The sequence below is a fragment of the Myotis daubentonii genome, chromosome 12, assembly GCF_963259705.1.
Source record: "Myotis daubentonii chromosome 12, mMyoDau2.1, whole genome shotgun sequence".
NCBI lineage: Eukaryota > Metazoa > Chordata > Mammalia > Chiroptera > Vespertilionidae > Myotis > Myotis daubentonii.
The window spans coordinates 45,646,740-45,670,549 of NC_081851.1; the positions used below are offsets into that span (position 1 = coordinate 45,646,740).

At 45.9% G+C, this 23,810-nt stretch overlaps 1 protein-coding gene across 16 annotated transcripts in view; it reads left to right on the top strand.

The window, feature by feature from the left end:
* Positions 1-23,810, top strand: part of BCL11A (BCL11 transcription factor A) — a 100,935-nt gene that overhangs the window by 71,533 nt on the left and 5,592 nt on the right. For 8 of the 16 annotated variants that reach the window (XM_059659741.1, XM_059659740.1, XM_059659738.1 and 5 more), the window contains 2 exons: positions 12,892-12,993; positions 18,602-23,095. In XM_059659741.1, coding sequence (XP_059515724.1) covers positions 12,892-12,993; positions 18,602-20,622 — 2,123 coding nt within the window. In that variant the 3' untranslated portion in view covers positions 20,623-23,095. Of the gene's footprint in view, positions 1-12,891; positions 12,994-18,601; positions 23,096-23,810 lie in introns of those variants that run through there. The other 8 variants (XM_059659739.1, XM_059659744.1, XM_059659748.1 and 5 more) reach the window with 8 other exon arrangements.

The window sequence follows — 23,810 nt, forward strand, 5'->3', positions numbered from 1 at the left end:
GAAAGAAAAAGAAGACTTAAAAAATCACAACCCATTAGCTTGGAGAAGAAACACTGTCTCAGCCGCAGTCACTCTTGGCCAGGAGCAGGCTGGGGCAACCCTGTCACCTTCGTCCCCTCTCCTCCAGCAGCTGTGCTCAGGGACCCTTGTCTTGCCTGGGTCTCCCACCAGGCCCTGCAGCTTGTGGCCTGGGTGGCTTCAGTTCCAGGCTGGGGTGGCCCGGGTCAGCTGACCACACTGCCCTGTTGGGGAGCAGAAATTGCTTTGACCCTTGACAGCAGGTTGTCCACTTGTGGTGGGTGAGGTGTAGTGTGTTAAAACCACAGAGCAGAGGTGCGAAGGGCCCTGGGGAGACAGAGAGGAGGCCCTGGGTTCTGGCTGCTGTTGCTTTTCCGGGGATCCCTCTCCCATTTTTGTTTTCAGGGTGCATGCATCTCTCTCTTCACTCCCTCTAGCATGTCGGGAGCGGAGTTGTCTCCTAAGCCCATGTGGTTTCACATCCCTGGGCCCTTGCCAGCCACTGGGCTGGGGAGCCCCGGCCTCGCAGAACACACCAGGGCTCTGCATTCCTTCTCCTCAGGGCCTCCGCTGGCTGTGCCAGGATCTGGTGCAGCTCGGGTGATGAGGTGTGGGTGGCTCAGGGGTTCCGCGTCTGAGGCAGGGAGGCAGGTGAGATCAGCCAGCCAGCTTTTACTGACCCTTCCATGGACAGCTTCCTAGCCTCATTTTAAAGCCTTTTTAGTGTAGCAAAACTATGGGTTATGAACAGGATTATCGTAATGGAAGGACTTCATGCTATTCTTTCTCTTGGGGCACAAAAATAGGGGTGCCGTAGGGGGTAAGAAGAGAGGAAAGTGTGTGTGTGGTAGGGTTTACTAAAAAAAATTTGAGAGAGGAGAGGAAAGGGACCCGGACTAGGTAGGTAATTGGGACCAATTCATCAGAAGACGTGAGGAAATTTGACATCTAGTAATTTGGGAAGTGAATTGTTAACCTGATTGTCCATAACAACCATTGAGTAAATATACAGTTACAGAGTGCCAAAATTGTACAGTGAACCGATGGGCCGGCAGCCACCTTCAAGGGGCTGTAATCATGCCTTGGGTCAAGGCTGACCCGGAGACTCCTTGGTGAGTGAATCATCTACTCAAGAGCCCTCATGGCCACAGCTCCCTGGCCGCTCCTTCTGGCCAGCCGTGTCATTTAGAACAAACAGCCTCCCACAGGAAGGAGAGTCCACCCAGCAGCCTCGATTTCTCAGTATTTACTGATGGCTTTTCTTTGCCTAGAGGGGTGCTGGGCGATGAGAAGTAGACAGGACAATCTTGGTTCTCAGAAGGCGTGGACTTCAGCTGGGGGCCAGTGCTGGTGGGATACATGATGATACCGGGAGCCCTGGACCCAAACGTAGTGGAGAGCGGGGGACAGAGACCGGCGTATCCTTGCTGTCCTATCCATTGTCTAGCCAGGGGCCTTCATGCCCCTGCCCCCCTGAGCTTCAGTGCCCCCCATAATCTCAGTGGGGCCTCCTCCCGGGGAAGTCCACAGCCTGCTCCTCACTGGAAGAGCCGCCCTCGTGTCAGCCAAGAGCCGCAGGCCATAAATGCAAAGTATGGTTTAACAAAAGCAGCTTTTGAGTAAGAAAGCCGAGTGGAGTTGTCCCAACCTGTCAACTTCAGATTTCTTTCCTCCTCTCCATAAATCAAAAGACGGTTGGTGGAAGGGAGGGACAGAAGCGTTTCATTTTCTGATTTTGTAAGAAAATAAAATAAAATCAAAAGAACCTGTCCCACGCTGATACCTTACATGCCAGGTTGCAGCCTGAGGCAAATTTTTGTGGCCATGTAATAAGCCTCTTTAAAATGGTGACAGACCCTTGACTCTTTGCCTTGAGTTAGGCTGATAAAAGACATTTTATTGCATTAGAGCTGGGGCAGGCGTACAGGACGGTTCTTGCCTGGTCGGCCTCTTTGAAACGGTGTCAGTCCTGCTGTCCACACTCCCCACTGCCTGACAGGGTTTGAGCGCGAAGGCGGCGGAGATCTGTGGGCCGGTGACAGACGGGGCTTTCTACCCAGCAGTCGAAAGTTGAGGTTCTGGAAGCAAAAAGATTTCAGCCCGAGGGCCTTGTTAGGGAGAGTGGAGGGTCTCCTGTTCCTGTAGGCGTAAGAGATCTTGATTGAAGAATCTCATTGAATCTTAGGGGTATTCAAAATGAAAAATGATCCTGGGGTCTCCTCTGTGGTGTGGGGTTCCTTCACCCCCACCCCCACTTAATGCCTGTGGAGAAGAAAAAGCGGAATTATGTACCCATTGCACAGAGGGGCCAGGCCTCCGTGAGCTGAGCTCCCAGGGGACCTGTCCAGTGTGCAGGCAGGAGCTGAGATGGTGCGCTCTTGGTTTGAGGAGATTTGGGGGGAGAGGGTGTCTGATAGCTTTGGGTGTCACCCCCATGGAATCAACAGAATTAGTAAACCCGAGAACAGCCGGCAGCACCCATTCCGTGGCTGGATTGGGGCCTCTTGAGTGATTACGGATTATGCATGTGGGCATTTCTTTTTTACTCAGGAAATTCTTTCCAGGTTGGTAAGTGGTATAAATGAAGGATTTGAAATTGGGTAAAAAGCCAGGAAAATAACTATGAAGCCAAGAAAATAGGCCTTGAATAAATAGGCTATGTCTGCCTCGCCTTTGTTCTGTGGGACTGTGTCTGAGAGGTTAGGGCTGAGGCCCGAGCAGGGCTGCTGTGTCGGTGTGTGTGTGTGTATGTGTGTGTGTGTGTGTGCGCGCGCGCGCGCGCGCGCTGAGGGACTGAGGAGAAGGGTGGGGGGAGGGCAGAAGCAGGAGCGTGTGGGCGGGCAGAGGCCTGTTTTCTGAAAGAAGGACTTGCTACCTTGGGACAAGGCCTGGCCTCCCAGCACCAGAACCCTCCGCGATTCAATCTCACCTCAGGCGAGAGGGCAGCCTAGTTTTGTTCCTGAAGAAAAGTCAGAGCCTGACCTGCTAGACCATTTTTTTTTAAAAAAGTGTGTAGAGTTTTGAAGCCTTAAATTAGTTCTCATAATTTCTGAGCAGCTCTGTGTTAGCCATAGGACATAATAGGTTTTCATTCTGGAAAATGTCCAGTTCTAGTTCTGAGAATCTCTTGGCCAAGCTGGTCCGTCACAGAACGTTAGGCCGGTAGAGTGTGCCTTCCCACTTCCCCAAACACACACACACACACACACACACCACATTATAGTCCAGTGATGGCGAACCTATGACACGCGTGTCAGAGGTGACACGCGAACTCATTTTTTTGGTTGATTTTTCTTTGTTAAATGGCATTTAAATATATAAAATAAATATCAAAAATATAAATCTCTGTTTTACTATGGTTGCAAATATCAAAAAATTTCTATATGTGACACGGCACCAGAGTTAAGTTAGGGTTTTTCAAAATGCTGACACGCCGAGCTCAAAAGGTTCGCCATCACTGTTATAGTCCCAGGAAGGCCAGTGAGTGTCTGTAAGACTAGTGCCTGGGCAGCACAGTTTGCCCTGACCCACCTCCAGGGGGACCTGAGGTGAGTGGTGACGAGGGGCAAAGCAGGTGGGCAGGACTCTCTGAGTGCCCGCCCTGCCCTCAGGACCCCTGTAGGACGACCCTGAGATCTTCGATTTTCCTGGCTGGGGAGGCGAGGGTAACACCTGACCTTACCCCAGAGGATGGCTGTGGGGCCAGATGTGAGGGAAAGGCTCTCGGAAGCAGATGAAGCCTCCACAGACGCCAGGGCAGACTTCCTTAAGAAGGGCCAGACGTGGAGGCCTGACACAGCCTTCCCGGGGCTGCCCGCTCTTCTGGGCCTTTTTCCATGCAAGGGTTTGCTCAGGCCATTCCTGGGAGAAAAGAGCAGAAAACTCTAGCCTGCAGGGTGGCAGCGCTCCTGGGCCTGCTCCCATCTTCCAACCATGCCTCCCCATCCTGGTCCCCCTAGCAGCACCCGTATCCCCACCCAGCCCATGTCCTCCTCCACCAAGAACACCCGAAAACATCAAGGGTCTTTGTGTACGCGCGAAGCTTGGCTTCCTGGAGCTTATTGTGGCATTTTCTCGAGACTGATGAAAATGGTGATAGAGAGGCATACATTACATTTGCTGTGAGTTGACACCGATAACAAGGCTCAGGGTGGCCTCTTCAGAGGAATTTGGGAGTTGCACGTTCTGTTGGCTTTGATAGACAAGTCCTTCACTGCCCTGGCTGGTGTTATCAGAACTAAACGTTTGCTAAGCAAATGGTCAGTCTCATGGGATCCATCTTGACAGCCCAAACGCAAAAGGCATCTAATAACACTTAAACCAGAAGCTCGGGTGGTTTTCCAAGCTTCCCAGGTGCCTAGGACTATGATTTTCCGCCCTTCTCTTCATTTCTCAGGTCGGGTAGAGAGGTGTGAGTGGAGTCTTTGAACATCTGTGTGAGGCTGGACAGTTGGGGTGAGAAAATGCACCCAGGGCAGCTTCTTTCATCCCTCACCTCCTCTTCTAACCACAAAGGGGTTGCAGGTGAGCCCCACCTTAAGAAAGCCCAGCACACACAAATCTCACCAATGGAAACTGATCAATTAGAGGGTGATTTTTCACATTACAGAAAGATTGTTAACTTTTCAAAAGGTTTCGCCACAGGGTTTCTTTAAATGGTGAGCTCCCCCACTGAATTTAAAGTGTTTGTTTACAGATCATTAACTACTTGACAGAGAGGTTGGGGAGGGGGTGGAGGAGGAAGCTCTTCAAAGGTAAGATCTTAGAAGCCCTGCCAATTTTCGATGAGCCTGGAAGGGTGATGGAACGTCTCTGAAATTATGTCGGTGAGCAAATGGGATTCACTTTACAGAAACCCATCCTACCCATGGCTTTCCAGGAACCCTTTGCGTTGGTCGAGGGCAGGGACCACAGAACGCTGGGGCCTTGCCTCCCTGGTGTGAGGTGGCCGGCCGGGTGAGAACCCTGGCTTTTTCTAGAGTCCTGCTTGTGCCCTCGTGAGCAGTGGGTGTGAGGCTCTGGCATGCGGCCGAGCTTCACCACTGGCCTTCTGGCACATACAGCAGAGACCTTTTCCCTTGACATTTAGCCTGAGTTTGTGGGAACTTTCTTCCTGGTTCTCTCTGACTTTCAGCCTCTTTGGCTCAGGACCCACTTAGGTTTCCTCTTTGACGCTGAGACAGGTGAGCTTTGCAAGACTGTGCCCCAGAGGTTTACACTAAATCTAAGAATGAACCTGGGGCAGAACCCAGCCCACACAGGTCTGTAGATTCCTCGTGGTCCCTGCAAGGCACAAAGGGTACAAGCCCATCCAGGCCGGCTTCTGGCAAGGCCCGTAGTAGGTCCCTTAACTGCGTCCAGGTCTCCTGCCCTAAATCTTCTCTCAAGGAGACTGCAGCTGGTGTGGGGAACAGGAAGGAAAAGTCATACACATCAGCCAGTCTTCTCTTTTTAAGGACGAGAAAGCTTAGAGCCAGAAAGGGGAAGAGACTTACTCAAGGTCACGTACAGCTGATGAGTGGCAGAGTTGGGCCCGAAGAACCTAGATTTCTGACTTCATTCTAAGGGGTCTCTCCGAAGAATGAGTCCCTCACATCCTAAAGGAAGAAAATAATCTGAAGAGAGGGTCTGTGGGGCTCACAGAGGAATGCACTGGGCAAGGGCATCTTTAGAAGGTAGTTTCCAAATCCCCCAAATAGCCTGAAAACTACCGCAGGAAGAGGCAAGCCTGTACACACACACACACACACACACACACACACACACACACACACACGCCTCACCATACACAAATACAATCCTCAAATAAGGACTCAGCAGGAGTCAGGTGGCCCCACTCCCTGTGGAGAAGAGGAGAGAGAAGGAAGAGGGAGATTTTGGAGGGACGGTCACATTGATGATTGAAGAGACAAAGCAGTATAGGAAAATCCCCACATTTCTTGTACAGTCATTTGTTGAAAATGTGTCAGCAAGTACAAGCCCATCTTAAACCGGCAATGATACATCTGAAATAGGTTATTTAAGCTGGGAGGCAGGATTGCAAAGAATGTGGCTATCAACACTTGTTGGTCTGACTTGGGGGCGAGAACACAGTGGAGTCTGCCTTGGGAGACCACCCACCATTCATCAGGGGAAGAAAGTCAAGGCAGGGAAACAAAGGAGGGCAGATGAACTTGCACCGAGCTTCACATGCCTGTGTCCCTAAGAAAGCGCGGTGTTTGGATACAGGAACTTGGGAAAGCTGCAGACTCCACAGAAGTCCTCGGAGGGCCATTTAGGTGACCATATCCTCTGTTGTCAACCGAATGAATCAATGCACCATAGTTTGATTTAAATGTCACTATGCCCCCTGGGCCCCACTTGCTTTGCACACACTTTGGGCTCAGCTTCTCTCTGGGCATCCATACCTGTGTTTTCTTTTGTCTAGAAAGTCCTTCCTCTTGGCTCTCCAGGCCTGGCTCCTAAGTTACTTCTTCCCTAACTCCACAGTCCTCTTTTCCAAATGGAGGCCATTTTTCTCCCTTTGAATTTCCTTAGCAGTTTATCTGTGCGTCTCTGATGACACACTGCCTACACTGGAATAGAACCAGTTCTGTCCTGGCCTTCTCTTCTCTACTATAGATGAAGGCTCCTGGAGTCTGGGTCTGAGTTTTCTTTGTGATAACCAGAGGCTAGCCTACTTTTTGGGCTTTTTAGGCACTTGGTAAATAGTTGTTGAATGTATGTATGAAAGAATGAATGAATGAATGAATGAAATGTGTCTTGGGTACATACGCTTTGCTTAGTGAAGCACACAGTTAAACTAAGCCAAAAAAACTGTCCTAAGACAATTTGTCTTTTTAATGCAGCTGCCCTTCCAGTCTCCTCAATAAGTTCCATCATTCTAAGGCAAAAGCGTAATGTGTAATAAAAATTTATCTAATTCACTATCAAGCAAAAATACTTTGGGCCCAGAGCCAAAGAATATTATTGGAGTGAACTTTTTTCAACACCCTAAATTTAACCAGCTGGAATTCTTTTTTTAAGTACCATCCTATTCAACCTTTTGAAATGAAGGATTTGCCTTTTAGTGGGAAATCTGCATTTCAACACAAAGATGGAACACATTGTCTCTGGCTTAGTTATTCTTCAGAAAAGCAAGCTCTTTTTTTTTTTTTTGGAATTATATGCTTTGCTTATGTTAAAGACACAGATTGCAGAAAATTTTGTTTAGGCCTGACAGATTGGTGGCGTGCATTTTTTGCATTTTTACAGATAAAGGGGCATGAAAGATGTCATCTCTCCAGCTCCCCCCTCATAGAGTGAATACATAGGGCGAGAACTCTTCCAAGGTGAAGTTAGTAACGTGCTGTTTAGATAATCAGGGCTCTGAGGATAGAATTGGTCAAAAAAGCAAATGAGTTTTTAAATGAGTGATGGATGATAATTCAAGTGGCTAATGAAATATCAAGGAATGTAAGAACCGTGACCAAGTTTCAGCAAAGAAACTGTAGTGTGGTGTATCTAGAACTCTCCCTTGCTTTCATTTGTACATGATATACTTTTTTAAAGAGCATCACAATTTGGCAAACCCTTAGCTGGTCAAAAAGCAGTGATGGGAAAATGGAAATGTTCATTTCTAGAACAAAAGGGAAAGTGATTTAGACAATATTGGAAGGTTAATTAAGAAGTCTATTAGCAGTGGTAAAGCTGGCACATTTCAGTTTAGATCGACATGACTCAAGGTATAGGCATAGCTCACGTTTGCTCTATAAGACTCTGAGAAGTCACAGAATCTGAGAGAGGGGAGCTGATATCTATCATATCTGTTATCGTAAACAGAACTTGAAGGACGTTCCGTGGATTTGCCTCTAGCTCAGACTAGCTGCACTACTGTTATTTTTGTGACTTGGATCCAGTAATATTGAACAAACTGGAATTGGTTCTTTCAGGGAACTTTACAAACTTCCTGGATGCATTTTAAGTGTAGTCTACAAGTTGGTTGCTGGCTGGGTGGGGAGGAGACTTGAGAATCTTGGAGCTGGAAGGGGCCGTAAGGGTCCTTTATTTTGGCCTGTCACCAGTATAGAGATCCCTCCCTATCATGGTGGGTTGTCATCCTTTCTCTTCTTGAATTCCCAACGTGGTAAGTAGGTCACAGTTTCAGAAGGTGGCCATTCCTCTTGGGGACAGCTTGACTTCTTTTGTGCCCTGTCTCATTGGAAAAACAGGGATGTTATCTAAAAATATATGTTTGAGGAAAAAAAAATATATGCATACATATGCATTTTTAAAAAGAATAGTTTATTGATTTTTCTTTTTAGAGAGAGAGAGAGGAAGGGAGAAGAGAGAAACATCAATGTGAGAGTGCAAATTGATGGGCTTCCTCCTGCACACTCCCTACTGGGGACCAAACCCTCAACCCAGGCATGTGCCCTGACCGGGAATCAAACCAGCAGCCTCTTGGTGCACAGGACAATACCAAACAACTGAGCCACACTGGTCAGGGGCTCACATACACATTTTAATGAACAGCAAACATCTATAGTCCTAGAGAGGCCTGGGATTTTAATTCCTGATAGAAGTTGGGCGCCCAGGGCAGTCACTGTGTATTGGAAATGATGCTTTGTGCGTAGCGGTTTGGGCACATTTGTAGATCAGCAGTATCCCTTGTTAATTAGTAGACAATAATGTGGATGTACTACGCACCTACATTAGTGTCAGAAAAAAAGAGTGTGTCTATAGTAAAGAGATCTTTGAGATGTTCTCGATGAAACTGAAAACTTGATTTAGTGACCTTAAGTTCCAGGAACATCCAACAGGGTTTACAGTGCATCAAAAGTTGGTACTTACTGTGTATAGAAATGTAGAAGGACCAAGGTGTCACATTAAATCAAAATCCTTGCCAATTTGTTGCATATTTTTAATGAAACCTGAAAAATAAGGTTCTTTATTTTTAAATTCAGACATAAGGAAACATTGCAGCCTAACAATGCATAAGGCATATCTGAGGCCCCACGTGGAGGTGGTGGGTCTGGAGAGACCTTTATGAAACAGAACAGGTTAAAACACCTTTCACTAGAGGAATCAAGGCACTTAAAAGGTTGATTCAGAAAAGGGCCATGCGTCACCTTTGAGTGTCCAGAAAGGGAAGCAGGAGTCCAGTTCTAGCTCCAGCCATACAGTGTGCCACAGCTGCACCCCCAGCATGTCAGCCAGCTTTTAGGGGGGCAGTGAGGACACCACCTGCCTGACATGAGCTGGTTTGGATGTTGTCTTACGCAAAGAGTGTTCCTACTTGCTGGAAAGGCAGGGCCTGTTTCCTGTCCTGGTCAGTGAGGGAGAGGAGGGTCTTGGATTCCACATGCAGAGAGCCTTAGGGATCTCCCAGGCTTGCTCTACTTCTGACTATCCCAGTCCTAAACCAGGAGGTTCCCAGCTAGAAGGGAGGACAGCCTCACAGACTAGGGATCTCTGCCAGGGGAACATCAGCACTTCCAGCCTCCGTGCCTCCCCTACCTGAAGGTGGCACTTGTTAAACTGGATTGTGCAGCTGAATCGCCTGGAGGGCTTTTTGTATGCAGATGGCTGCCCCCTGACCCCGCACCCTGTTTCTGATTGGGTAGGTTTGAGTGGGGCCTGAGGATGTGCATTTCCAACAAATTCCAGGCGATGCTGATACTGGGCCTGGGCTTTCGCTGTGAGAACCTCTGCCCTAAGAGTACCACCAAGGACATAAAGAGAGCACAGCTGCACCACCCACTTCCCAGCCAGTCACCCGAGCCCATCTCTCCCTGGGGAGAATGAAAGTGCAGATGGGAGAAGAGGCCTTCGACCAGGGGTGGTCTGGGAAGGCAGAGCTGCACGTTGAGTCTGATGCGTAGAAGCATTAAAATATATGTTCTAATGTGAGACTTTGCTTTGCCTAAACTGTGATGAAACAATTGAAAGCATCATAGCAAGAAGTTGAACCCTAGGGAAGCTATTAACAGTTTAGCATTTGCAGTCCCTGTGGGAATGTTGCTTCTACTTACAAGGAGAGCGCTGCGGGCGTGTCCAGCGGGAGCGGTGCAGTCAGCTGGGGTCCGCACCGCCTTTGCTTTGACACTCTTCCTGGAGGAAGAGAAGCTCAAGGATGAGCCTGTCTTATAAGGACAATGTCGATGGCTTGCCAGGAGGTAGGAATGGTTTGTTCCTCTTCAGCTGGCGAATTCTGCAGGGGAACAGAGGCAGAGGGTGAAAACAGTGGGGCAAGCCAAGAGTCGCAGGAAGCAGATCAGGTGCTATTTTCCAATTTTGAAACCAAGTCAGTTCACTTGGACCTTTTGAAAGGCCCACTCGACACCTCTGGGCTGGACTCTCCCCCCAAGAGGTTAAAGGAGTTTGTTTCTCCTATTGGGTCAGGAGAAGGAGAGTCCTCCTCACGGCGCTTCTTGGTCAGTGAAGACCAGGGCAAGACCGGCGGAGGGGAGGCGGTGATGGATATCCCAGGAGAGAGCACTGGACGTGGGGTCGGAAGGCTAATTCTGATCCTCACGTTGTGTCTAACCATCAATATAGCTGCGGGCCAGTCATTTAATTTCTTAAGGCTTTAGTTTCCCCATCTGTAAAATGAAGGCATAGAGTCCTGGCAGGGTCGCTCAGTGGTTGGAGCATCGTCCCATGCACCAAAAGTTTGCAGGTTCTATTCCTGGTCAGGCTGTGTATGGGAGGCAACCCATTGATGTTTCTCTCTCACATTGATGTTTCTCTCTCTCTCTTTCCCTCTCTCTTCCTCTCTCTCTAAAAATCAATAAAGAAATATATCATTGGGTGAGGATTTTTTAAAAAAGGCATAGATTTGATGAACTCTTAGTTTTTTTACAACTCAAAAAAAGCAAAAACCGATGGGGGGGTGGGGAAGGGAACATATGTAATACTTTCAACAATAAAGATTAAAAAAACAAACAAACAAGAACAAAAAACCAAACCAAACCATGGTACCAGAAACTCAGCCCTCCCCTGGATGAGCCCTCATGGTGCCACATGGCCTGGTGCTGTGGAGAACTGGGCCAGGCTGCTTCCCTGAAGCTCAGCGTACTCAGGGCCACCAGGTTTGTGGACAGGTTTGCCAACCAGAGACACATACAGGTGGCCAGGCCTGGATCCGGTTAACAGTTGTCCCATTTCTTGCTGGAGGCCATTTGAGGCACCCAGGGGTCTCTTCCCAGAGTGAGTGGCAGGGAATTTGAAATTAGACTCTGCCTGTCTAATTTCCTTACAAGGTCCAAGTACCTGGTTCCATTTTTATACCAAGTGCAACAATGAATTCTCAGATTTCTCGTTGAAAAACACTATGACTAAATCTGTAGGTAATTCTACCCCATACTCTCAATTCATTTAACATAAGTGGTCAGATGAAGACATACTTCTTTTCTGAGTCCAGGCTTCCTACTTTAGCTGGCTCATTCTGTGGTGTTTACTTTGTTTGGGGTCAGAGAGGAGGACGTGCCTCTACAGCTGGTCTTGGGCTGGGTGGAGGCTCCCCAGCAGCCTCCCTTTGCAGTCCTGGTAGCAACGGCTTTGTGCCGTTCGGGGAAGAGCTTCCATGAGCCCCATGCCATTGTTACCCACCAGGTCCTCATGAAAGGAAACCTTGTGCCGACTGCCCTGGCTGTTCTTGGTAATATGATCTATGTAAGGAGAACAGGATGTATTTTACACTGGAGGCCTGCTGTCCTAGAGTATAACAACACTTTTAAGTGCTCTTAATATTAAGCTAATGGAAAACATACTCTGTTTACTCACCATCAAAGTCTGTTTTTCTTCTCTCCTGCCTCCCCCAATCATCACACACTGCAAACCTCTAGAACACATTGAGCATCTCCTGCTCCATTTGTCCTCCACCCTGCCTCAAGGTTGACCTCTGCATGCTTGGTTAGCTCAAGGTGGCCTTGGAAAAGCTAGGAACTTCCCCATAAACCATATAATCCCCAGGTTGCACAAACCAAATATTTCCTTTCTCACAAGTTTCACTGCTAGAAATGCTTGATTTACTGCTAGATTTATGTTTATTAGTGTGAGAAGTCATTTTTTTCCTTGCCAGAGTGCGACAAAGTGCAGTGGAATGGAGAAGGTGGGTCGCTTTTTCTGGGTGCCACTACATTGGAATGTTGGTTCTCTCCCCGTCGTTTAATGGGAGGGTTCCTTTTGCTCATGGTGAGAACTCACCGAAGTTATTTTAATCCCCAAAGTCTGATCTTAATTCTCCACTATCTTGTGTTGGTATGGGGTACTCCACTGATAGAAGTTCTGGAGTGTGGCTCAACTAAGTCCTGAAGTGCCTAAGTTTTCCCTATCAGTCAAGGTGCTGTCATAAACACAGCATGGGACGAGGGGCATTGGGACAGGGAAGGCAGAGTGGGACTCTGTCTGAGAAGGAATGATTCACAAAACCACTCATTTCCTATCAGCATATTGTTTTTTCCTTGGGCTTGTCTGTAAAGTAAATGTATGCACGTAAACCAGCCTTGCAGATAAATCCCCTGTTTTACCAGCCTACCCACACATTACCAATTTTCCCTTGCTATTTATATACATCTTATTACAAAACTATCATCAAGCAATAACCAACAAATAAATAAATGAAAGAACCACCCCCAATACAAAAAGAAAAAGAAAAAATAACGAAGAACCTCAGAAACCTCTTTCCTTTTGTCAAAAAGACCAAAATTAAACCAAACTGTGGGAAATAACTTTTCACTGTTTTTGGATACAGGTGTCGGTCCTGCTAACTATCTGCAAGGCTGTTGCAATGATGTTCATCTATTTTATTGGGGTGGAAATGTGATATTCTGTGGTTTTCGATGCGCGTTGTTCATAGCTTCCGTGCTTGATTCTGGGTTTCTTTCACAGATAAACTTCTGCACTGGAGGGGCCTCTCCTCCCCTCGTTCTGCACACGGAGCTCTAATCCCCACGCCCGGGATGAGTGCAGAATATGGCCCGCAGGGTATTTGTAAGTTGAGCATTATTTCTTCTACAAATGTCCATGTGTGTAGAGATGAGAGTTTCTGGAAATTACCCTTACGTTTTAAGCACTGAAAGGAGTTACTTCCAAAATAGATTGGCATCCGCACATGTATTATTCCATTACTCACTTGGCACCCAGTCCCCCTCTCACTCCACTCAGTTTTTCCCTCCCCTTTTTTCTTTCCTTCAGTACTGAGGGCGCGGAGCTGACAGCAGCGCGTCCCTGTGGGTCTCCTCCCCAGGGTCCTGTCTGGCTCCGTGGCTGGTGACTGCAAACAGTCTGTGTGATCAGAGCCCATTTTATTGCTGGATATTCGCTCCCATGGCCTCATTTAAGATTGAATTATTCCATGGCATACATTTTTAGCAGAGGCCGGAACCAAAGGGAGTCAGTTTAGAGTTACTCCAGAGTTATTCTCATGCATGTTACATATGCATTTACATGTGTATTTAAACATGGTGTATTTTTATATATACGTGGTGCATTATATATGTGCATACATATGTAATTTCTACTTGTTTTTTTCCTAGTTTTAGGGAAAAATGCACAGCATTGTTGCCAAAATTCAAAGATACCACCACCACCACCACCACCATCACCACCACCATAGCCACCACCACCACCACCATCATCACCACCATCATCATCACCATCATCACCATCACCATCACCACCATCACCACCACAACCACCAACCACTACTTGTTCAAGCCAAATTTTATAGTGGAGAACTTCCTATGAAATTTAGATTTGTATGTTCATAAAAATGTTTTTTGAAAGATACTGTTTTAGAAAGTAATACAGTTTGCTTCTCTGTGTAGGAATAAATAGTATGAATCATGCATGACTAAAAAGTTGGCGGTGGGGGGGTGGGGGGGGGTGGGGGGAGGTGGGGAAGGCTGATTCTACCCGAGACACACAAAAAAGCAGGTTCAAGATAAAAAGAAGTTTGATATCTAACGTCTATTTAAGGAAAGTATTTTCATTTTGAAAGTAAATGAAAAATAGACTGCTGTGGAAAGAAAAAAAGAAAGGGAAAGTGTCATGGAAGAGAATACTGGAAGAGGAAGAAGCAGGAGTAGAAGCTGTACAGGGGGCTGGTTTTCAGATGGGAGGTAAACTAGATCTGTGAATGGTGTCTGCAGGGCATGGCATGCACCCTGGGACCAAATTCAAAGCCAGTTGTTTATTTTTGTTAACGCCTAGGTAATCCCAGGTAACAAAGAGTTATTATGTGAATTTCACAAGCCCTTGGGTCCTGAGGGCTGGGTGGTGCAGGGGTTAAAAGCAACCCCCCCCCCCCCCCCCCCACACACACACACACACCAAGCTGGGCCTAAGCCTGGTTCGGTCACAGATTGCAGAGCTTAGGGGGTTGGACTCATGGTTTCGAGTCCCTACATGCAGACTGGGTGCTGGGTGGGGAGAGCTCTCCTTGTTTGGCTGTGGGTGCTTGGGGCCCCACACTTGGCTGTGGGAACAGAGCCACCTTGGAGGGAAGGGGAAGGAAGGGAAGTGGGGCAGCAGAGCGGAGGGTGGGGCTGAGTAGCCAAAGGGCTGTTGGCCTTGGAATCTGTTTAGTTCTCTCTCTTCCACTTGATCCTCCCAAGGGCAGGGAGTCTGATTTGAGGGGTGGGAAACTAAGAGCCTGATATGGAAGAACCCCCATCTTCCTTGCTTGCTGCAAAGGGAGGGTGCCTAGGTTGCTGGTGCTCATGCTGGCAGGACCAGTTTAGGAGTGACCAGAACAAGGTATGTGGAAGTGGGTGGTGGGGTTCCAGAAAGCTCTAGCACCAAGCTGACCCTCACCCCACTCAGTTGCCCGAGCCAGGCTTTCAGAGCACTAGGCACTTGTGGCCTCTCTGCTGGTGGGCACAGTCACAGTCCTTAAAACAGCCCCCTTCTGCTTTCCTCTATCCTGGCCCCCACCTTGGCCTGGGGTAAGACCTGGATTCTGGATTCTAGATTCCGACTTTCCCCTGGATTCCCTTCTGGGTGTTTGATGTGGTTAGTCATCATGCTAGGTAGCCAGTGAAGCCTGGTAGTAATGAAGACTCACATCCACGTTCATTCACGTTGGACCTGATAGTTTACAGAGGGCTTTTATATCCGTTTGTCATTTGAGCCTCACAATTCTTTAAGGTGCTATTTTTATGTTCATTTTACAGATAGGAAACCCCAGGCTGTCCCAGGAGCTAGTGTACAGTAGAGCCAGGGGCCAGCTCTCTTGTTCTTCTAAATCCTGAGGCTTTGACCATGTGACTTTTTAATCACCTGACAAGCTAGAAATGGGGTCATTCCTTCCCATACAATAAAAAGAAATAAAATAAAGAGAAATAAAATAAAAGCCAGTAGGTGAGCTCTTAGCTCATTTTAACTGTTTTGATGCCCCGAGTTCCTGTGCGTGGGGCCAGGTCTCAGTTTATTGCTCTAAATCAAAACAATCCCCAGGATTGCCCAATGAGGCTCTCAAATTGAGAAGTTGATTTTCATCAGAGTAAATGAAGAATATTATTACATTTTACAAGTCAATAAATCAATGTAGCCCTAATTTTGCCACGCAGGAAATCAATTCTGGTCTTTCTAAACCATCAAAGATGTTATGAACAAAGTAATTTCACAAATTATGGCAAGTAACACATTTATTGATGACTGCAGTTTAGGAATTTAGAATCTGTGAGCACTGTAATATAATATGGTGCACGGGCATGAGCTGAGTGAAATACAGATTATGTGGGGAAGCCGTAATGCATCATTTGCTATTAGTGGACTGGTAATAATTACCAGTTTCAAAGCAGCTCTTTTCATGTAATCTTTAGTCTCAATCGTAACAGCCCTTCTCATTGACATTATGATTACACTAGCTGCCCTCGTGATCTAGAATATCTAGTTGATGGGAATACTAAAATGCAGTAGTGAAAACTGTATGTTGTATGCTCATTAGAAGATAAAATGCCATTTTCTCTGACCTGATGTATGGGAGAGAGGGGAAGGTAACAGCACAGTGTTAACATGATCACAACGCTGGCTCTGAAAACAAAATTTTAGGAAGCTCAGGGCAGCAAAACAAAATGGGCTTTTCTCAGTGAAGCCTTTTTGATAGGATACAGAGGGGAGCTTCTTGAAGTAGTGCTATACAGATCTCGGCGTTTATCAGTGGCCATATTCATGGCACAGGGGTCCAAGTGCTGGGTTTTGATAGAATAGTATAAGGTAAAATATGGTTTTAAGGCATTTGGAGTGATGAAAGTGTTAAGGACTTGCTTCAGCTGACAAATCCTCTATTTTACTTACCCAATTCAGATTGTCAGGCTAAATGTATGATAATAACATGGAGTCCTAGAGAGGCAAAGGAGAAAGCCACAGAGGGTCACCGTAGTTGGAACCAGATCGGTGTTTTTTTTTTTCCTATCTGTTCAGGACTCAAGTAAAAAAAAAAAATTATGAAAATACTCTCAATGATGCTTTTTATTTCCCTTTGAAGAGAGGAGGCAAACAAAAATAGGCAGATAATGTGATACTAATGTCAGCATTTTCTTTCAAAATCTTTCTGCCTTTTTTCTCCCTCCACATTAGGCAAATGTTTAAAACCTAATTTTGGTATCTTATCATCTAATCTTGTTAAAGAGATTTACCCAGGAGTGGGATATATTGAGTGAGATTATAAATGCATTGTAAAGTAAATTGCAAGGTCAGGGCAGGGAGTCCATTATTCAGACAAGTGCTTGTGCGAAGGCTGGCTTGTTTTGGAATAGGAGTGTCTGGGGCTTCTGAGAAGACCCGGCCAGCTTTTCTTTCTGACTTGCTAAATGGAGGAATCATAATTGATTAATTCCTCATTCCCACTCTAGCCCATGTATGAATTTTTTTCCTTATTAAGAAGTTACTAGCCAATGCTTTCAGGAACTCCTCTGGCCCCTCTTTTAAGAGAGGGGCTAAAGTTTGTTCTTTCTCCTTTGTGTTTTATACACTGTCTTTTTTGGAATCCCTGGGAAATGTTCTTTTTTTCTCCTCCTGTCTTTGCCCACCAACATTTGTGCCCTCTTTAATACGGCAGGTGACTGGTAAACTGTTAGTGACTCCCTTGGCGTGTATATGTTGTTGTTGTTTTTAAATTTAGCTATCTCCAAAAAGGAATGATCGTGAAGTCAAGCTGGCCCCTTTTTGCCAAAGTGGCATTTACCACTCTCGGGTTCTTTTCAACGAGAGAGAAATAATGTGACTTAAGCAGGGCCCCTCTCCAGACGGCTTGGCTACTAGCCAAAGAGTTGACTGGCTGAACTGTGTCTTTCTGTTTCTTTCTCAACTGGAGCTGAGGCTCAGCCGAGGGCGCAGGATGTTGTATAATTTGGTTCACGTTGTTAGCCTCTCAAAATAATGAGGAGGAGGATAGTGTAGCATTTCTCAGCCTGCTGCTGGTCATGGTGCTGGCTGCTTTAACTGTTATTAAACTAGGATGCCGTGTCTGCGTAAGTTGGCACCAGCCTCTCCCCCTAACTCTAGGCTTGCATTTGTTTGACTGGGGCACAACTCCTCAAGGTTTGACATGGCCTTTTGTTTAAAACCGAATTAAATTTATCTTTTGAGATTTTCACAACATCCCTTGAGATAAAAAAAAAAAAAAATGAGAGTCCTCCTGGGGCACTGTGGAATCAGAATTGGGACTCACTGACCCTCACACAGGCTGGGATGTGAGAATGTTGTGAGTCTCTCTTCCATGGAATTATTTTTGAGAACCTTCTCATTTTTTAATAACATCAACAATTAGTGCATTTCAGGCTAAGATTAAAAGCATCTCTGGGGCCACAGAGAATTGTAATGAGTTGACCTTCTCTTTTTTGATATCTCCATGAAATGATTGCCTATTTAGAAAGTTCACCTGCCACCCAGGGGGGAGTGAGAACGATGGGATTCAGGGAGCAGGAAAGTTTCCCGTAGGTCATCTTGTCCCAGTCCCTCACTTAACAAATGAGAAAACGGGCACGAGATGAAATGGCTTCCCCAAACCACAGCTGGTGACAGACTGGAAAGTTCAGAAGACGTTGCTAAGGTTCTCTAGACTGTAGGGATTGTCATTCTCAAGCTTGAATTGGTCTAGATCAGTGGTTCTCAACCTTCCTAATGCTGCGACCCTTTAATATAGGTTCCTCATGTTGTGGTGACCCCCAATTTCATTGTTACAAATTGAACATAATTAAAGCATAGTGATTAATCACAAAAACAATATGTAATTATATATGTGTTTTCTGATGGTCTTAGGCGACCCCTGTGAAAGGGTCGTTTGACCCCCAAAGGGGTTGCGACCCACAGGTTGAGAACCGCTGGTCTAGATTTTTCTGCTTTGGAGACTAGATTTAAAATTCCTAGAACTGCGTTACATGGCAGGAAGAGTGATTCGACAAGTACTTAGTATTGGGCACCAACTACTGGATATGCCAGGCCCTGTGTAGGCACAGGGGATAGGTCAGGGAGGGTTGAGGCCTTGAGATTGGGAGCTGGGGGCAGGGAAGGCTGGAGGTGGAACATAAATAAGCGATTGCTGATACCCTCCTCGGTGATTAAACATTGATGTTGGTGTTGTATTATTTTGCAGGTAAAGATGAGCCCAGCAGCTACACATGTACAACTTGCAAACAGCCATTCACCAGTGCATGGTTTCTCTTGCAACACGCACAGAACACTCATGGATTAAGAATCTACTTAGAAAGCGAACACGGAAGTCCCCTGACCCCGCGGGTTGGTATCCCTTCAGGACTAGGTGCAGAATGTCCTTCCCAGCCACCTCTCCATGGGATCCATATTGCAGACAATAACCCCTTTAACCTGCTAAGAATACCAGGATCAGTATCCAGAGAGGCTTCCGGCCTGGCAGAAGGGCGCTTTCCACCCACTCCCCCCCTGTTTAGTCCACCACCGAGACATCACTTGGACCCCCACCGCATAGAGCGCCTGGGGGCGGAAGAGATGGCCCTGGCCACCCATCACCCGAGTGCCTTTGACAGGGTGCTGCGGTTGAACCCAATGGCTATGGAGCCTCCCGCCATGGATTTCTCTAGGAGACTTAGAGAGCTGGCAGGGAACACGTCTAGCCCACCGCTGTCCCCAGGCCGGCCCAGCCCTATGCAAAGGTTACTGCAACCATTCCAGCCAGGTAGCAAGCCGCCCTTCCTGGCGACGCCCCCCCTCCCTCCTCTGCAGTCCGCCCCTCCTCCCTCCCAGCCCCCGGTCAAGTCCAAGTCATGCGAGTTCTGCGGCAAGACGTTCAAATTTCAGAGCAACCTGGTGGTGCACCGGCGCAGCCACACGGGCGAGAAGCCCTACAAGTGCAACCTGTGCGACCACGCGTGCACGCAGGCCAGCAAGCTGAAGCGCCACATGAAGACGCACATGCACAAGTCGTCCCCCATGACGGTCAAGTCCGACGACGGCCTCTCCACCGCCAGCTCCCCGGAACCTGGCACCAGCGACCTGGTGGGCAGTGCTAGCAGCGCGCTCAAGTCCGTGGTGGCCAAGTTCAAGAGCGAGAATGACCCCGGCCTGATCCCGGAGAACGGGGACGAGGAGGAAGAGGAGGACGACGAGGAAGAGGAAGAAGAGGAGGAAGAGGAGGAGGAGGAGCTGACCGAGAGCGAGAGGGTGGACTACGGCTTCGGGCTGAGCCTGGAGGCGGCGCGCCACCACGAGAACAGCTCGCGGGGCGCCGTGGTGGGCGTGGGCGACGAGGGCCGGGCCCTGCCCGACATCATGCAGGGCATGGTGCTCAGCTCCATGCAGCACTTCAGCGAGGCCTTCCACCAGGTCCTGGGCGAGAAGCATAAGCGTGGCCACCTGGCCGAGGCCGAGGGCCACAGGGACACTTGTGACGAAGACTCGGTGGCCGGCGAGTCGGACCGCATAGACGATGGCACTGTTAACGGCCGCGGCTGCTCCCCGGGCGAGTCGGCCTCCGGGGGCCTGTCCAAGAAGCTGCTGCTGGGCAGCCCCAGCTCGCTGAGCCCCTTCTCCAAGCGCATCAAGCTCGAGAAGGAGTTCGACCTGCCCCCAGCCGCGATGCCCAACACCGAGAACGTGTATTCGCAGTGGCTCGCTGGCTACGCGGCCTCCAGGCAGCTCAAAGATCCCTTCCTTAGCTTCGGAGACTCCAGACAATCGCCTTTCGCCTCCTCGTCTGAGCACTCCTCGGAGAACGGGAGCTTGCGCTTCTCCACGCCACCCGGGGAGCTGGACGGAGGGATCTCGGGGCGCAGCGGCACGGGAAGTGGAGGGAGCACGCCCCATATTAGTGGTCCGGGCCCGGGCAGGCCCAGCTCAAAAGAGGGCAGACGCAGCGACACTTGTGAGTACTGTGGGAAAGTCTTCAAGAACTGTAGCAATCTCACTGTCCACAGGAGAAGCCACACGGGCGAAAGGCCTTATAAATGCGAGCTGTGCAACTATGCCTGTGCCCAGAGTAGCAAGCTCACCAGGCACATGAAAACGCATGGCCAGGTGGGGAAGGACGTTTACAAATGTGAAATTTGTAAGATGCCTTTTAGCGTGTACAGTACCCTGGAGAAACACATGAAAAAATGGCACAGTGATCGAGTGTTGAATAATGATATAAAAACTGAATAGAGGTATATTAATACCCCCCTCACTCCCACTTGACACCTCCTTTTTTCATCACCCCCTTCCCCATCGCCCTCCAGCCCCACTCCCAGTAGGATTTTTTTTCTAGTCCCATGTGATTTAAACAAGCAAGCAAGCAAGCAAACAAACAGAAGTAACGGAAGCTAAGAATATGAGAGTGCTTGTCACCAGCACACCTATTTTTTTTTTCTTTTTCTTTTTTCTTTTTCTTTTTTTCCTTTTATGTTCTCACCGTTTGAATGCATGATCTGTATGGGGCAATACTATTGCATTTTACGCAAACTTTGAGCCTTTCTCTTGTGCAATAATTTACATGTTGTGTATGTTTTTTTTTTTTAAACTTAGACAGCATGTATGGTATGTAATGGCTATTTTAAATTGTCCCCGATTCGTTGTTGAGCAAAAATGTTGCTGTTTCCAGTTCCGTTCTGAGAGAAAAAGAGAGAGAGAGAGAAAAAGACCATGCTGCATACATTCTGTAATACATATCATGTACAGTTTTATTTTATAATGTGAGGAGGAAAAACAGTCTTTGGATTAACCCTCTATAGACAGAATAGGTAGTGCTGAAAGAAAATCTCTATGAGCTAAATGTCTGTCTCTAAAGGGTTAAATGTATTAATTGGAGAGGGAAAAAAGGGCCTTGAATTGACAAATTAACAGAAACACAAAACAAGTTTATTCTATCATTTGGTTTTAAAATATGAGTGCCTTGGATCTATTAAAACCACGTTGATGGTTCTTTCTACTTGTAATAAACTTGTAGCTTAATTCCGCATTGGGTGAGGTAATAAACCTTAGGACCTAACATATAATTCTTTCTTGTATTTCTCACAACAATGGCTACCTAAAAATATGACCCATTATGTCCTAGTTAATCATCATTTTCCCTTTAGTTTAATCTTGTAAGCAAAACTGATTATACCAGTATAAAAGCTATTTTGCTCCTGGTGAGAGCTTAAAAGAAATGGGCTGTTTTGCCCAAAGTTTTGTTCTGTTTTGTTTTTTTAAATGATGATTACATTGAATGTGTAATGTGCAAAGCCCTGGAATATAATTAAATACACGAGTAAGGAATTCATTTCATGAAGATACTTGTTTTAAATAATGTCTTTTAAAAAAAAATTCTGGCCCCAGAAGAAATAGATCCAGATCCACTTGGTTGTCAAAAGGACAATCACACAATAAACTTCAAGACCTCGTATGCCATATTAAAAAGAAGAGGCTGACCATAAGGTTTGACAGAGGATAACAGAGGGGGGAAAAAGTGATTTATTAGCACAATGTGGTACTATTTGCCATTTTAAACTAGAACAGGTGTATAAGCTAATATTGATACAATGATGATTATGAATTCTTAAGATGCGTTGAAATGTGACATTCTTAAAAAAGAAGAGAAAGAGTTTTAAGAGTAGCAGTATATATGTCTGTGCTCCCTAAAAGTTGTACTTCATTTCTTTTCCATACACTGTGTGCTATTTGTGTTAACATGGAAGAGGACTCATTGTTTTTATTTTATTTTTAAAATTTTTCTTTCTTTTTTTATTAAGCTAGCATCTGCCCCAGTTGGTGTTCAAATAGCACTTGACTCTGCCTGTAATATCTGTATCTTTTCTCTAATCAGAGATACAGAGGTTGAGTATAAAATAAAACTGCTCAGATAGGACAATTACGTGCACTGTACAATTTTCCCAGTTTACAGGTCTATACTTAAGGGAAAAGTTACAAGAATGCTGAAAAAAAAAATTGAACACAATCTCATTGATGAGCATTTTTTAGAAAACTAAAAAAAAAAAAAACCTTTGCCAGCCATTTACTTGACTAATGAGCTTACTTACTTGGACTCAACATTGCAAGCGCTGTGAATGGAAAACAGAATACACTTAACATAGAAATGAATGAATGCTTTCGCTTCTACAGTGCAAGGATTTTTTTTTGTACAAAACTTTTTTAAATATAAATGTTAAGAAAAAAATTTTTAAAAAACACTTCATTATGTTTAGGGGGGGACTGCATTTTAGGGTTCTATTGTCTTGGTGGTGTTACAAGACTTGTTATCCATTTAAAAATGGTAGTGGAAATTCTATGCCTTGGATACACACCGCTCTTCAGGTTGTAAAAAAAAAAACATACATTCGGGAAAGGTTTAAGATTATATAGTACTTAAATATAGGAAAATGCACACTCATGTTGATTCCTATGCTAAAACACATTTATGGTCTTTTTTCTGTATTTCTAGAATGGTATTTGAATTAAATGTTCATCTAGTGTTAGGCACTATAGTATTTATATTGAAGCTTGTATTTTTAACTGTTGCTTGTTCTCTTAAAAGGTATCAGTGTACCTTTTCTGGTAGTGGAAAAAAAAAAAGACAGGCTGCCACAGTATATTTTTTTAATTTGGCAGGATAATATAGTACAAATTATTTGTATGCTTCAAAAAAAAAAAAAGAGAGAGAGAGAAAAACAAAAAAGTGTGACATTGTACAAATGAGAAGCCATATAATGGCCGTTTGGGGGAGCCTGCTAGAATGTCACACAGATGGCTGTCCTAGGGGTTGTACATATCCTTTTTTGTTCCTTTTTCCTGCTGCCATACTGTATGCAGTACTGCAAGCTAATAACGTTGGTTTGTTATGTAGTGTGCTTTTTGTCCCTTTCCTTCTATCACCCTTACATTCCAGCATCTTATCTTCATATGCAGTAAAAGAAAGAAAGAAAAAAAAAAAAGGAAAAAAAAAACACCCCACAATGTTTTGCAGTTTTTTTCATTGCCAAAAACTAAATGGTGCTTTATATTTAGATTGGAAAGAATTTCATATGCAAAGCATATTAAAGAGAAAGCCCGCTTTAGTCAATACTTTTTTGTAAATGGCAATGCAGAATATTTTGTTATTGGCCTTTTCTATTCCTGTAATGAAAGCTGTTTGTCGTAACTTGAAATTTTATCTTTTACTATGGGAGTCACTATTTATTATTGCTTATGTGCCCTGTTCAAAACAGAGGCACTTAATTAGATCTTTTATTTTTCTTTGTTTTTATTTTTTTTTTTATTTGGATGACCAAAGGTCATTACAACCTGGCTTTTTATTGTATTTGTTTCTGGTCTTTGTTAAGTTCTATTGGAAAAACCACTGTCTGTGTTTTTTTTGGCAGTTGTCTGCATTAACCTGT